At 52.1% G+C, this 13,028-nt stretch overlaps 1 protein-coding gene across 2 annotated transcripts in view; it reads left to right on the top strand.

Annotated features, from left to right (window-relative positions):
* LOC138491768 (tripartite motif-containing protein 59-like) overlaps positions 1 to 13,028 on the top strand; it is a 152,147-nt gene that overhangs the window by 27,987 nt on the left and 111,132 nt on the right. Inside the window, exon 1 of one of the 2 annotated variants that reach the window (XM_069618467.1) lies at positions 4,245 to 4,978. The exons of the other annotated variant lie outside the window; for it this stretch is intronic. Within the exon in view, the coding sequence (XP_069474568.1) occupies positions 4,463 to 4,978 (516 nt within the window). The 5' untranslated portion in view covers positions 4,245 to 4,462. Of the gene's footprint in view, positions 1 to 4,244; positions 4,979 to 13,028 lie in introns of those variants that run through there. 2 annotated transcript variants of the gene reach the window in all.

The following is a 13,028-nucleotide window of genomic DNA, read 5'->3' as shown; positions in this document are numbered from 1 at the left end:
AGAGTAAGTCCTGGGGAGCATCTGAGAGTCGACAACCCAGGCTAACACTGTGTTATCCGTCAACCACATATCTATCCTGGAGTGCATATCGTGCACAGTTGAGTAATACGTGTATCTCCTCTCAGAGGGGTGTAGTGTCCTCCATACATCCTTCAGTCCTAAGTCTGCCATGTGAGCGATAATTGCCTGAGCAGCTTTAGATAATGCTCTCGCTTGTGTCGAGGTGCGGTCCATGTCCACACCGAGAATGGTATTAAAGTCCCCCCGCAAATCAGATGGGCAGTAGGGTAATGTGCCAGTTTCCCAAAGACTTCGGAGTGAAACTCTGGGTCGTCCACATTAGGCCCATATACATTTAGGAGAACTACCTCTTTATCTCGCAGAGTGCCGTGTACCAAGACACATCTGCCCCCCGTATCGCACTCCACCTCCTTGCAGGTAAATCGGAGGGTTCTGTGCACTAAGATTGCCGTACCTCTAGCCTTCTTCGAATAAGTAGTGAAATATTGGTGGGTACCCCAATTCGGCACCAACTGTCCCCCATGTTGCGGTCCAATGTGTGTTTCTTGTAAGAAAAGAATCTGTGGGGTATGTCTGTTGATATATGCTGTAATTTTCCGCTTCTTAACCCTTGAGCCCAGACCTCGAACATTCCAGCTCATTATCTTAATATTTTCGGTGTTTGTACCAGCCATTCCCTATAAGGTGATTGCAGGTATGTGTGTGCAAAAAATTGTTTCACAGTGTTTCCAAATTTGCCAATGTACATTAACTGTGTGCTTTTTTACTTTCTTCCCATATGTAACATAACTATTTCCCGACATGTCTAACTCCCCCCCCCCCCCCCCCCCCCACCCCCACCCCCACCCCCACCCTCACAGTACCCCAAACATCTACTGTGCTTATTGGATCCCAATCCCTCCCGCCAACTTTCTGCATATGCACCTGCTACAGGGGGGCCTGCGGAGATTCCGAGGGCCTATACTCTTCCAAACTTTACATACGGAGAACCGGATCCGGCGTTGCTCTCTCACATGTGGTTGGCAACGGGAAATTTTGCGGCAAAGCTTATCATACAAATAGAGATCTTCCCGCCCTCACTCAATGTAACCCCACTAGGGGAAGTTGATTATATAAAGCAAGTGACACGTCGACTGAAAATTCTGTCGATGCACCTTCGTGAAAGTCAATCCTGACTATTAGCTTCAGTGCTCCCTGGCACCGTGGGGATATGCGACTCTACAAAATTGGCGGCTTCCTCGGGGAAGGTGAAGAAGTGGACTTTGTTTTTGTACTGAATCTTGAGTCTAGCTGGGTACAGCATGGCGTATTGGACTTGTCGCTCCCGGAGCAGTTTCTTGACGCCATTAAATTGTTTTCTCCCCTGCTGCACCGCTAGTGTGAAGTCGGGGTAGATCCGTATCACGCTGGTCTCCCATCTCAGCTCCTGCTTTTCCCTTGCTGCGCGCAGTATCAGGTCCCTGTCCCTGTAGTTCAGCACACGTGCAATTATTGGCCTTGGGTATGCTCCCGGTTTCAGCTTCGGAGCCAGGGATCTGTGAGCACACTCAATAATGAACATTGATGACCACCCGGGGTCACCCAGCAGTGTGCGAAGGAGGGCCTCAGCACCTTTCTCCATGGAGCCCTTCATCGCCTCTTCAGGCACCCCTAAAATGCGAATATTGTTGCGTCTTGACCTCGCTTCTAGGTCCTCATACTTAGTCTTTATCGTTCCAAGTTCAATCGCCATCGTAGATACCGTACTTTTCAGGGCCTCAAGCGCGTCTTCAGTGCCCGATATTCTAGTTTCCGCCTCCGTAATACGTGTCGTTGTTTTATCCAATTTTGACTTCATGTATGCCACATTAGCGGTAATCCCATTCAATTTGTCGTTCAGAGCTGTGAACCTCTGCTGCATTGCGAGGAAGACCGCCTGCGGGTCCATCTGAGTGGATGGTGGGCCCTGCTGCTCAATCGGGGTCATTGGTTCCTCCATCTCGGCCGTTGAGTTCTTCTGGATAGATGTGGTGTATTTGTCGATAGCCCCCTTATTCTTCTTAGGTCCGAAATTCTTGGGCATTATCCCATGCTTTGTGGTCAATCGAGTCTGCCTCAGATTGTGTTGTACTCTGTCTTCTCTAACCTGCACGCGTTAGCAATGGTGTGTGCAGTCGAGATGTGTGCACTGCACTCTTGGCCAAACCCACTCGTCACACGTTTAGCAGGCAACTTTGACCAGGCCAGTAACCTTTTTTATAGATTGATTTTTGTGGAGGCCTGAGCAATGGCCCAGCACCAGAGTTGCAGTGAAAGGCCTACGCCGCCGCCAGCCCCGAAAGCGCAGCTTGGGAGATCATACGTTCCTCAACACATAGCAGGAACCGCTCCCTCCGTGATTCCATGCCTCGTCCCCGTTGTATTGTACAGAGCCACAGGGTTGGGACCCGCGTCGCATGCAGTGCTGCTACCTCCTCCCCGCTGCCCCACTTATCTGTGTTCCGGTAGGCGGGGCGGTGTCTGCTCCCGCGGTCTGTCTGCAGTTTCCTATCGCTGGTCGGGAGGCTGGGAGTTCTCCGCCTAGCAGCTCTCGGTGGGGCGAGTAGTCGGGGGGGAGCTCCGAGGGCCAGCGGGAAGGGGGGGACCCAGCAGGCGCTCGACGCGGAGCGGAGCACCCGGCGCGGGCCCTAATGATGATGGGTCTGCAACGTCCAGAGCGCGGATTGCGCCTTCCCCACGCCGTGCTCCCCCCCCCCCCCTCAGCCCCGGCCCGATCCAAGGGCCCATCCGCCGCCGCCCGCGGAATGAACGTGCCACTGTATCACGGAAGTCCAGCCACCACTGCCTCCCAGACTTCACAGCCGTGCTGACCAGCCGTTGCCATTCATTCCATGCTTCGCATTTGTATAACCGGATCCGTTGAACGGTTATATTTGCAATACGGCCCTGGTTCTCTCCGGAGCTCACACAGGAGCGGCCATCTTCTCCTGTGGGCAACAGCGCCCCCCGTCCATCTTTTCCTGGTTGACTTGCAAGTAAGGTTGACTTTCTCAGAATACGCTCTACAGTTAGTGCCTTATTCTGGAAACCTTCCACTCTCTCACATGCTCAGTGACCAATCCTATGTCATGACCTAAAACTGTCACAAAGACTTCAGTTAATAGGTCCATCACAGAATAACAGATGCGTCTGTTTGTTCCCCTTCCCTGCAAGACACTGTGCATTGAACCCAGAGCATTTGTACCGGCTCAATCTGGTGGCTCAACCGAGTATTCAGACGGATTTTCTTTTTTAAAAAAAATATATATTTAGAAGAAACAGGCCAGCCGAATTGCATACACAATTGACATGACCAACAGGATAAATTATACAGTACAATAGTCACCAGTGCATAACACAGTAAGAAGGTCCCATATTCTTAATCAACATTCAGATGGATTTTCTCACGCATACCAGTGGTTTCCTTAGTAAGACCCTTAATGAGAGAATTGCAGTTTCAAGATTACAGCTCGCAATCCCGGATAAAAAGGCAATTACCATCCTCCCATTATGGAATTGGGAACCCTGGAAGCACATCTACCTAAAGGCACTGCATTCTGATGTGTAGTCTATCGGGACTCAATTACTAATTGCCTACCGAAGAGGAGGTATGTAGTGAGGGTGTCAGTAACAAGTCTAGTTGGGCTGCTTTTCTCTGAGCATGTCTGTTAGTAGTTAGTCTACAAAGTGTGGCATTTGTGATTCTGGTCTACAATAAGGGATACATCTCAATTGATCTTGGATTGGAGTTACTGCTTAATTTTTGAATATTTTGCCTATAAAATGTAAGTTGATAACAGAACAGTAAAGATTATGCATTTTGGCATAGATCTTTTATCTATGTAGGAGTACAATTGGCTAATATGGATAATCTTTAAGCAGAATCCAAACTTTCATTTTGTCAGTGTGTGAAGAAATACTCAATGCTAAAGGTTTTTAACACCAACAGACCAGTGCTATGTGGAAATGCAATGGAACTAGCCTGGGATTGATAGGACACCTTTTCTTTAAACACAGAAGGTGTAATTACACTATCAAAGAGCCTGGCATAAACGGTGTAATTGCATGGTATGATTCCCCAAACACCATCATAGAGCCTGGCCATACAGACAAACCGTGGCAGTTCCAGAATGTCAGCAAGCATAATAAAGCTAGTGTGTCATAGGGCTATTATGACATCCGCCGTTGCACATAATTTGCCCATATTTTATGTCAGGCACTGTAACTTGGCAATGCAGTATATTCAATCTCTGGGCTACAGATTTTGTCCCATCACTTTTCGCTTAAAAATGTACTCATTATAGTCGTGAATTGTATAGAATACTGCTCTGCTCAACTAAAAAGATGACGGTGAGGGCAGAACATCTTGAAGATTAACATTTTTGGTGACTTCTGACATCCATGGAGCACATCCTTGAAGGCCATGATGGTACATGTCAACAGAGAAAATTCAAAGCGGCTTCCCAAGATCATTTCTTCAAGGGACGCAAGAGGATCACTTCAGGGGACTACCCACCCACATCAACCCAGCCTACAGGGCAGCATGAAGAAATTGACAATTGGTAGCTGCCATTCTCTCATTTCTAAAGAAAGGGAAAATATTGTGGTGGAGCAATGCCCCCGACCAGAATCACCAGACCGTTTAGGAAGAGTGTGGTGTGCGGACACAAGAACCCCCTCTGAAGGTGTCACTGAGCAGATAGCAGTTGACCAACTTCAGGAACCCATTCTTGTGCACAATGAGAAAGGGACAGATGTGGGCCACACCTTGAACACCATTTCCAGCAGTAAAGGATTGGGAACAAGTTGCTTTCGGGGCCCCAAGACTGGGAACGACAAGAAAGTGGTAGTGATGTGTTACCCGTGGGGCTCAGAGCAGCCTGAAGGAAGAAAGAAAACCTCAGTTTCTGCTTGCGATGTTGGTACTGCTCCTTTGAAGGTATGGGGTAAAGAATGAAGATTGTTGGGGAAGAGGGAAAGGAAGTTAAAGAGCATTGGGAGGATGGGGCCCGGAAGAAAGAAAGACTTGCAGGGTTAGCTAGCCCGATGTTTAAGGAATAGAAAAAAAGGTAGAAAGTTTTCAGTCCATTTGGGGCATAATTTATCAGTTTGGTAGTAGTGGCGAAACAGGTGGTAAGGAGGCTCTTGGTTATGAAGAAATTAGTACATACTTAGTTGACAATAAGGAATACTAGCTAAGAAATGTTAACGCATGTGCTCAGATTTTATGTGATACTCTTGGTGTAGCCAACCATAGGAAGCAAGAGGGTTGTTTTCTGGAAAAGGTGGCAAGATGGAAAAACAGTTTTTTTGTTATTAGTTTCAATTCACATCCCATCAATGGAGAGACTTTATAGTATGTGTTTCCTGTGGCAAAATAAAAAATATATATATATTTCTGTAGAAAAGAGGACCACTCTCCCTCCCTGGAGCCCCTCCCTCCACCATGTATCAATGAGTTAATGCTCCATCAAGTATATTACCTTAGCCTTGTTAGCCCAATTCCATTCGGTTGTTAAACATTCCCTTTTCCAAACAATAACCCAACAGGCTCTGGCAGATAACCACATAAAATGAACCATATATGGGAGGGTCTTCCACTCCCTGCCCCCATCTTCTTCCAACCCAAACAGAACTAATAGAGGGACCTGCCTCCTGTCTGTCCCTCCCACCCCCCCTTAAGCCATCCTAAGACTTTCTTCCAATAAGCATGCGCCTTTGCGCAAAACCCCCACATATGCCAAGAAGTAGCTGTTTGACCACATCCCTGCCAACACCTCGGATTTACCGTGGGGAACGTTTTGGAGAGCCGTACCGAGTCATACTGCAACCTATGTAGCAGTTTGGCCCCATGCATTTTATATTGGCACGCTATAGACTTTTTATAGGCTCCCTTGCACATTGTTGTCCATAGAGTCTTGACCACTTCTCTGCCCATGTCCCTCTCCCATTTACTTCTCTGGCCCTCTGCTAGTGTTGATCCCTTTGTTATATGAAGGGTCCGCTGCTATTGCAAGGCCTGATGGAATGTGAAATAGAAGGGGCTGGAGATTCTGAGATGGACGGTTGGTTAGGACTTCAGGATGGTAGTTTTGACATGAAGGATGCATACTCCTTGCTGTCCTGTTAATTCTTTACTTGAACCCTGAAACAATAAAGTACATTTCTTTTTGTACTTACCTCGGTTCTTCATGGTTCCTGTGTGCTGCCTCACTTACCTGTGACCCAGGATACCATAACTTCTCCAGCATGGGATCTGGCATGGATTCACATGCTCATGAATATTCCCCGACGTCAAGCTGGGAATCCTCGGTAAAGAAAAAATCAGTTTCAGTTTTGTTTCCAAACTGTCTTTCTCCTAATAACCAATCACTGGTCTCTGGGTCATACTGCCCCCAGCCAATGACTGCCCTCTATCTAAGCCCCTCCTCTGGCAGCCATCTTCAGATTTTTACCGCACGTTCAAGTGTTGGGAGTCCTTATGCTATAGCTCTCGAGCTTTTACTGCGTTTTGCGGTTTTTCAGAGTTAACACTCATTTTTTCGGTCAATCAAGCCTCAAGCTCCACTGTTTCTACTTCCGATCAACGGGGATCCATTTCGGAATTTTCTACGCCCCTCAAGGGCAACGTTTTCGTTGAGTTTCGCTTCTTGGAGGATTCCGGAAGATCTTTGAGGCCTACCCTGCGTGGACATGGCCCAGGACAAAGGAAACAAGACGCCCGGATCCAAGCTGTTCAGGAGCTGACCTGGATGCAGATTACAGAACGTCTTCAAGGGGGATGAGCATTCTCGATGCCTCTACTGCCTTCACGAAGACAAAACGCACATGGAGAAGGACTGTGTGTTTTGCAAGAACATGTCCGAACGGACTATGAAGGATCGTCGAATCCGCCTCACCAACTGGCTGGAAGGGAAGAGCCCAGCAGCAGGTGACGGGGGCCCAATAAAAGGCAAAGCACTGCGAGTCCGCGGGCACCAGGAGTGCCGATCTGTCGGGCTCCTCGGCTGCCAGGCAGGGCGCATTATCACCGACGCCATCAACCAAGAGCCAATGCTCTGGCTCGGGGAAGAGGAAGTCAGAGAACCCGGGTACGTTTCAGGAGAAGCCCAGGTCGATCCCAACAGAGACAACCGAGGGGGAGCGAGGCGGTGACCCTCCCTCCAAGGTGAAGGCCTCAGACGTGCCCAAGGTCGCGAAGGCCCAGAGTCACCCGGTTAAGGCCTCTATCGGGGGAGTCGTGGTGGCCCTGGCGAAGCCTGCGGAGGCTACCCCAGTGGAGGCGACCTCGGGGCCTAGAATTTCACTGCCACCGCGTTGGGAATCCTCTTTTCAGCCCATCGATAAGACCCTCGTGAAACCCCAGGCGGAAAAAGAGGGGGGGTGGCAGTGGCCATTACAGACTCGCATTCCGCCTCCGTAAAAGGAGCTGGCTGGCGTCGCAAAGATCGTGAACAAGAAGTTCGAGGAGGTCTCGTCCTACGGGAGAGATCCCGACGAGGCGTACCAAGAAAGCGACGGCGGTGCCAAGGAGCCACGAGCTGTGGAAGGGACAGAGGATCCTGCTCCCCAACCGTTGCTCCCATCGCAGCCGCGTCCGATGCCACAAGACAACTCGGGAGCAATCTTGATAGCGATTCAGGCCTTGTGTATGGAGATGAGGACAAGGTTGCACTTAGCCCCAACGGACGATCCAGCGGAGCCTGGACCATCAGGAAGTTCATCAAGCAAGCGGAGGAGAACTCACCCTCCCCCCCTACGGCCTTCACAGCCCTCAAGTCCTTCCCCTGTTCCGAGGGATGAGACGGGAACGGAGACGGTGACGATGGGGACGGATGACGACGGTGGTGACGACGGAATGGACCTTCCATCACCACCCGCTTGGGCCTCCCCGCCCGACGAAATTGGCTCCTTCCACGCCATGATCGCCAGGGCATCTGAGCTCTTCCAGCTCTGCCCCAAAGAACAGAAGAAGGAAGGTTTCCTCTACTAATGGCGTGAGGCCAAGAGGAAGATGGTCCTCTCAGTTCCACTACTGGATGACATCTGGGATGAGGGGCTAACGCTCCTGAAGAACCTGTCCACGGCTCCTGCTAAGAGGGAACGGTACGAGAAGAAGTACTGGGTCCTGGACTCCGCCCCATGTGCCTTAGGGCGCAGCTGTCCCCGGATTCGGTCGTCTCCACGGCAGCCAAGAAGAAAGCGGCGGGGGCGACGGCTTCAACTTCGACGCCGGACGGCGAGGGGAAGAAACTGGACGCCATGAGACGGCGGGTCATCTCGTCTGCGGCGACGACGATTGAAGCGGCCAACGCCCTCGCGATTGTGGCACGCTACGACAAGGAGCTGTGATTTAAGACCGCTCCCCTGCTGGACTTCCTCTCAGACGACAAGAGGGCTGAGGCCTTGGAGATCCTACAGGAAGGCGAGGTGGCTGCGAACCACGCCATTACGGTGGCCACGGACATTGCTGACACTGGTTTTCGCCAGATGGGCAACAGCGTTTGCCTTTGTCAGTGCGGCTGGCACAAGGCAACCGATTTCCGCCAGGACGTTCAGACCAGGGTTCTGGACATGCCCTTCGACGTGAAGAACCTGTTCGGCAAGGCTGTGGACGAGTCACTGCAGGCCATCAAGGCGGACACAGAGACGGCTCGGGCCTTGGGTGTTCTTCAACAGCGACGGCCGTCCTTTCAGAACACCAGAGGCAAGCAAGGGGCCTCCAAAGGATTTGGCGGCGGCTCCTCGTCGTACCGCCAGGCGGCCCGCTCCTCGTCACAGGAGGCCTACAGAGGACACGGCAAGACAGGAGGATCTCGTCGCCAAGGAGGCCAAGGCCGCGGCCAAGCAGGACTGAACTGGCCGTAGCGTTGGGCCCCAACCTGAGCACCCCGTGTGGGAGTCCATCTCCACCGACCCTTGGGTGCTGGATGCCCTGGCCCGCGGGCACACTCTGGAATTTCTAAGGAAGTGTCCCCATATTCCACCTGTGGCCAGGAAGGAAAACCACATCCCTCAACCGCTACTGGAGGTACGAGCGATGCTAAAAAAGGAAGCCATCAAACTCGTCCCAAAGAGGCTCTGGGGCTCCGGAGTGTACTCACGATGCTTCCTCGTAAGGAAAAAGACCGGCGGCTGGCGACCCATCCTGGAACTTCGTCGTCTAAACAAGTACATCAAGTCCCAGAAGTTCCGGATGGCCACCCTCCAGCACTTACTGGGACAGCTGGAGGAAGGCGACTTCCTATCGTCGCTGGACTTGGAGGATGCCTACTTTCACATCTCCATTATAAAAGGACATCGAAAGTTCCTGCGATTTGTGGGCGGCACTATCAGTTCAAGGTCCTTCCTTTTGGATTGAAGTCGGAGCCCAGGGTGTGGACCATGTGCCTAGCACCAGTGGCGGCGCGGCTGCACCTGCGCCTGCAGGGGATCCACGTCTACCCCTGCCTGGACGATTGGCTCATCCGGGCAAAGTCAAGAGAACTCGCTGTCTATCACACAGGGAAGACCGTTCAACTGTGCATGGATCTGGGATTCCCAATCAACTTTGCGAAATCCCACTTGGTACTGTTGCAAGTCGCCCTGTTCCTGGGAGCCAGGCTCGACACAGTGGCGCGATTGGCTTCTCTGTCGGAGGAAAGGACGAAAGGCATCCTGGGCAAAGGGCAAACGGCTGTCGGCTATGGACGTGGCCAGGGTGAGATCCGTCAAGTCCCTGCTCGGCATGATGTCCTCGTGCATCTACCTTGTGCGCCTGTGCAGACTGCGGATGCGACCATTGCAGGAGTTCCTAGACGCCCGTTGGATGCAAGCGACGGGCAGCTTCAAAGACGGGATCTCACTCAAGGAGACCTTCCGCCAAGCGATCCAGTGGTGGAGCACCGGCGCGCATCTGACGGCGGGCATGGATTTCCAGACCCCGGCATATCAGGAAACAGTGACGACGGACGCCTCCCTGGAGGGATGGGGTACGCAACCCGGAGATCTCCACGCAAGAGGCCTTTGGCTCCCGGAGGACAGGTCACTACACATCAATGTCCTGGAGCTCTGAGCCATGTTCTGGGCCCTCAGGTCGTTCCTTCCGTCCCTCAAGGACATGGTGGTAAGGATCTTCACCGACAAAACAACCACAATGTGCTACATCTGGAAGCAGGGAGGTACTAGATCCCCAGCTCTATCCAAGGAAGCCCAGGATCTGTGGCACTGGGCCGTCGCCCAAGGGATGTTTCTGGCACCCTTCCATTTGGCAGGAATAAAGAACACCTTTGCCGACTCACTCAGCAGGGAGCTGCGCTTGTGCCACAAGTGGGAGCTGCGGCAGGATCAAGTGGATCTCCTATTCCGACGATGGGGCAATCGCCAGATCGACCTATTCGCGACGGCGATGAACGCCAAGTGCCGGAGGTTCGCCAGCAGGTTTCCCTAGCCGGGGAGCATGGGCGATGCCTTCTCATTCCCCTGGGACAGCCTGTTATTGTATGCGTTCCCGCCGTTGCTGCTGCGACTCATCAGTCAACTCAGACGGTCCCGTTGCAGGATGATCCTCGTCGCACCGGCGTGGTCGAGGCAGATCTGGTTCCCGGACCTTCTGGACATGTCACCGCCCCCCCGCCCCCAGTCAAACTGCCGACAGACGCGGATCTTCTCGCCAGAGAAGGAGGCGGCATCCTCCACCACGACCCGGGGTCGCTGAACTTGCAGACCTGTCTCCTGCAGCACTAGAATTTGGAGGGTACGATATCCCGGCGGACTGCAAGGAGGTGCTTGCAAAGGGCAAGGCGTCCTCGACCCACAAGTGCTATGGACACAAATGGAAGAGGTTCTCTGTCTGGTGCCGTGCACAGAAGATTAACCCTCAGCGGACTACGGCCCCTCAAGTGCTGCCGTACCTACGGTCACTGGCCAAGGCGGGGCTAGCTCATGCCTCCATCAAGATCCATCTAGCAGCGATTTTCCCGCTACACCAGAACTCCGCGGCGATCATCTCTGTGGTCCCATCGCCTGGTAAAGGAGTTTATGAAAGGACTGTTCCGGTCATTCCCGCTGGAGAAGGCTCCGGCCCCGGCGTGGGAGCTCAACGTGGTGCTGAGCAGGCTCATGGGGCCGCCATTCGAGCCTCTGCATTCAGCACCATTGAAGTTCCTATTGTGGAAGACAGCGTTTCTTGTGGCCATCACCTCCTGACACTGAGTGGGAGAGATCCAGGCCCTCTCCTGTAAACCACCATACCTGACATTCTACAAGACGAGGGTAGTGCAGAGGACGCACCCCTCCTTCATGTCCAAGGTGCCGTCGGACTTCCATCTCAACGAGCCCTTGATGTTACCTGTTTTCTTCCCGTCGCCTTCGTCGCCAGCTGAGAGGACTTTGCACTCGCTGGATGTGGCTAGAGCGCTGAAGTTCTACGTGGACTGCACGAAGACCCTTCGGAAGACATCACAGCTGTTTGTGAACTTTGGACCTGTGAACCAAGGGAAGGCCCTCTCGAAGGCCTCCATTTCTAGATGGCTCTCCGGCAGCATCATGCACTGTCACCGGTTGGCAAACTGACCGTTGCCCGGCCGTCCGAAAGCCCATTCAACCAGAGCGATCGCTGCTACCACAGTGTTCCTGTCTTGTGTGCCCTTACTGGACATCTGCAGGGCTGCTACGTGGAGGTCGACGCACACCTTCACGAGATTCTACTGCGTCGACCGGGATTCCAGGGAGGAGTCCAGGGTCGGCCAGGCAGTGCTGCGCAACCTGTTCGCCTGAAGGTGGGCCTGGTGAGGAAGTAAGAGATGCTTAATGATGAGTTGATGTAATGCTTAATGTTGAGCCTTGCCACCTCCCGTGGTTGTGGATGTGGGTACTGCTATGTATTCTTGTATTCATGAGCATGTGAATCCATGCCAGACCCCATGCTGGAGAAGGAACAAGTTACTGTTGTTCTCCAGCATGGGTCTTCATGGATTCAGATGCGAACCCTCCCTCCTACCCCTCTGCAGATCTTCTCTTGGTCCTACTGCCACTTTACGTGCTATCAAATCTGAAGATGGCTGCCAGAGGAGGGGCTTAGGTAGAGGGCAGTCATTGGCTGGGGGAAGTATGACCCACAGACCAGTGATTGGTTATTAGGAGAAAGACAGTTCAGAAACTAAACTGAAACCGATTTTCTTTTTTTCTTTTCTTTAATGAGGATTCCCAGCCTGACGACGGGGAATATTCACGAGCATGTGAATCCATGCCAGACCCATGCTGGAGAACAACAGTTACTGGTAAGTAACTTGTTCCTTGGCAACAAGTAGTTTCCCTTGATGAGATGAGGACAGCTGACTAGAGGAGATGTTGAAGATGAGGATGCTGATGGGGAGATGCCACGAGGGAGCCAAGAGAGGAGCATTGCAGCACCTTAGAGAGAGTTCTAGGAGAGGGCCAATTGCAGTCTCTGAGCCTGCAAAGTCTTGAACAGTCTTGAACAGGAGGAGGGCTGTAGCGGCGCTGTCTGCGCTGGCATGTCGATGTTGGATATGGACCCAGAGAATGCAGCAGAAGTCAGAGGCACTGTGGAGAGCAGTGTATTCTATGGGGTGGGACGAATCTGACAATCTTGGCACTGATTCCCTGGAAGAAAACCTCTCTTACGTGGCCATGGAAAGGCTGGAAAGGCAGAAGCTACCTGACTCTGATCCTGGGGTCGGGGGAGACTATCTGTGGGAGGACCACATGGGAGAGGACAAGCTCCAGGGAGACAGAAAAAGACTAAGTCAAGACAACCCTTCAGGCATAACTTTTAATGGCAACCATGTGCCATTGCAACATTCCTACATGGCTTATTGTAATATAGATACTGACTTTCCAGGATTTTCTCGCACAGAACCTCACGTACCCCCTGACCCTCTTTGGTACTGAGACGAGGAAGATGGATGGAGTAATGAGGGTGACTAGACACAGTAAGCCAACACCTGTTCTAGTCATTGGAAACTGCAGAGCAATACTGGGACATT

Source organism: Ambystoma mexicanum, chromosome 10, assembly GCF_040938575.1.
Source record: "Ambystoma mexicanum isolate Mex_15411 chromosome 10, UKY_AmexF1_1, whole genome shotgun sequence".
Classification (NCBI taxonomy): domain Eukaryota; kingdom Metazoa; phylum Chordata; class Amphibia; order Caudata; family Ambystomatidae; genus Ambystoma; species Ambystoma mexicanum.
The sequence above is the reverse complement of the archived record's forward strand: the minus strand, read 5'-3'. Positions and strand labels throughout refer to the sequence as shown.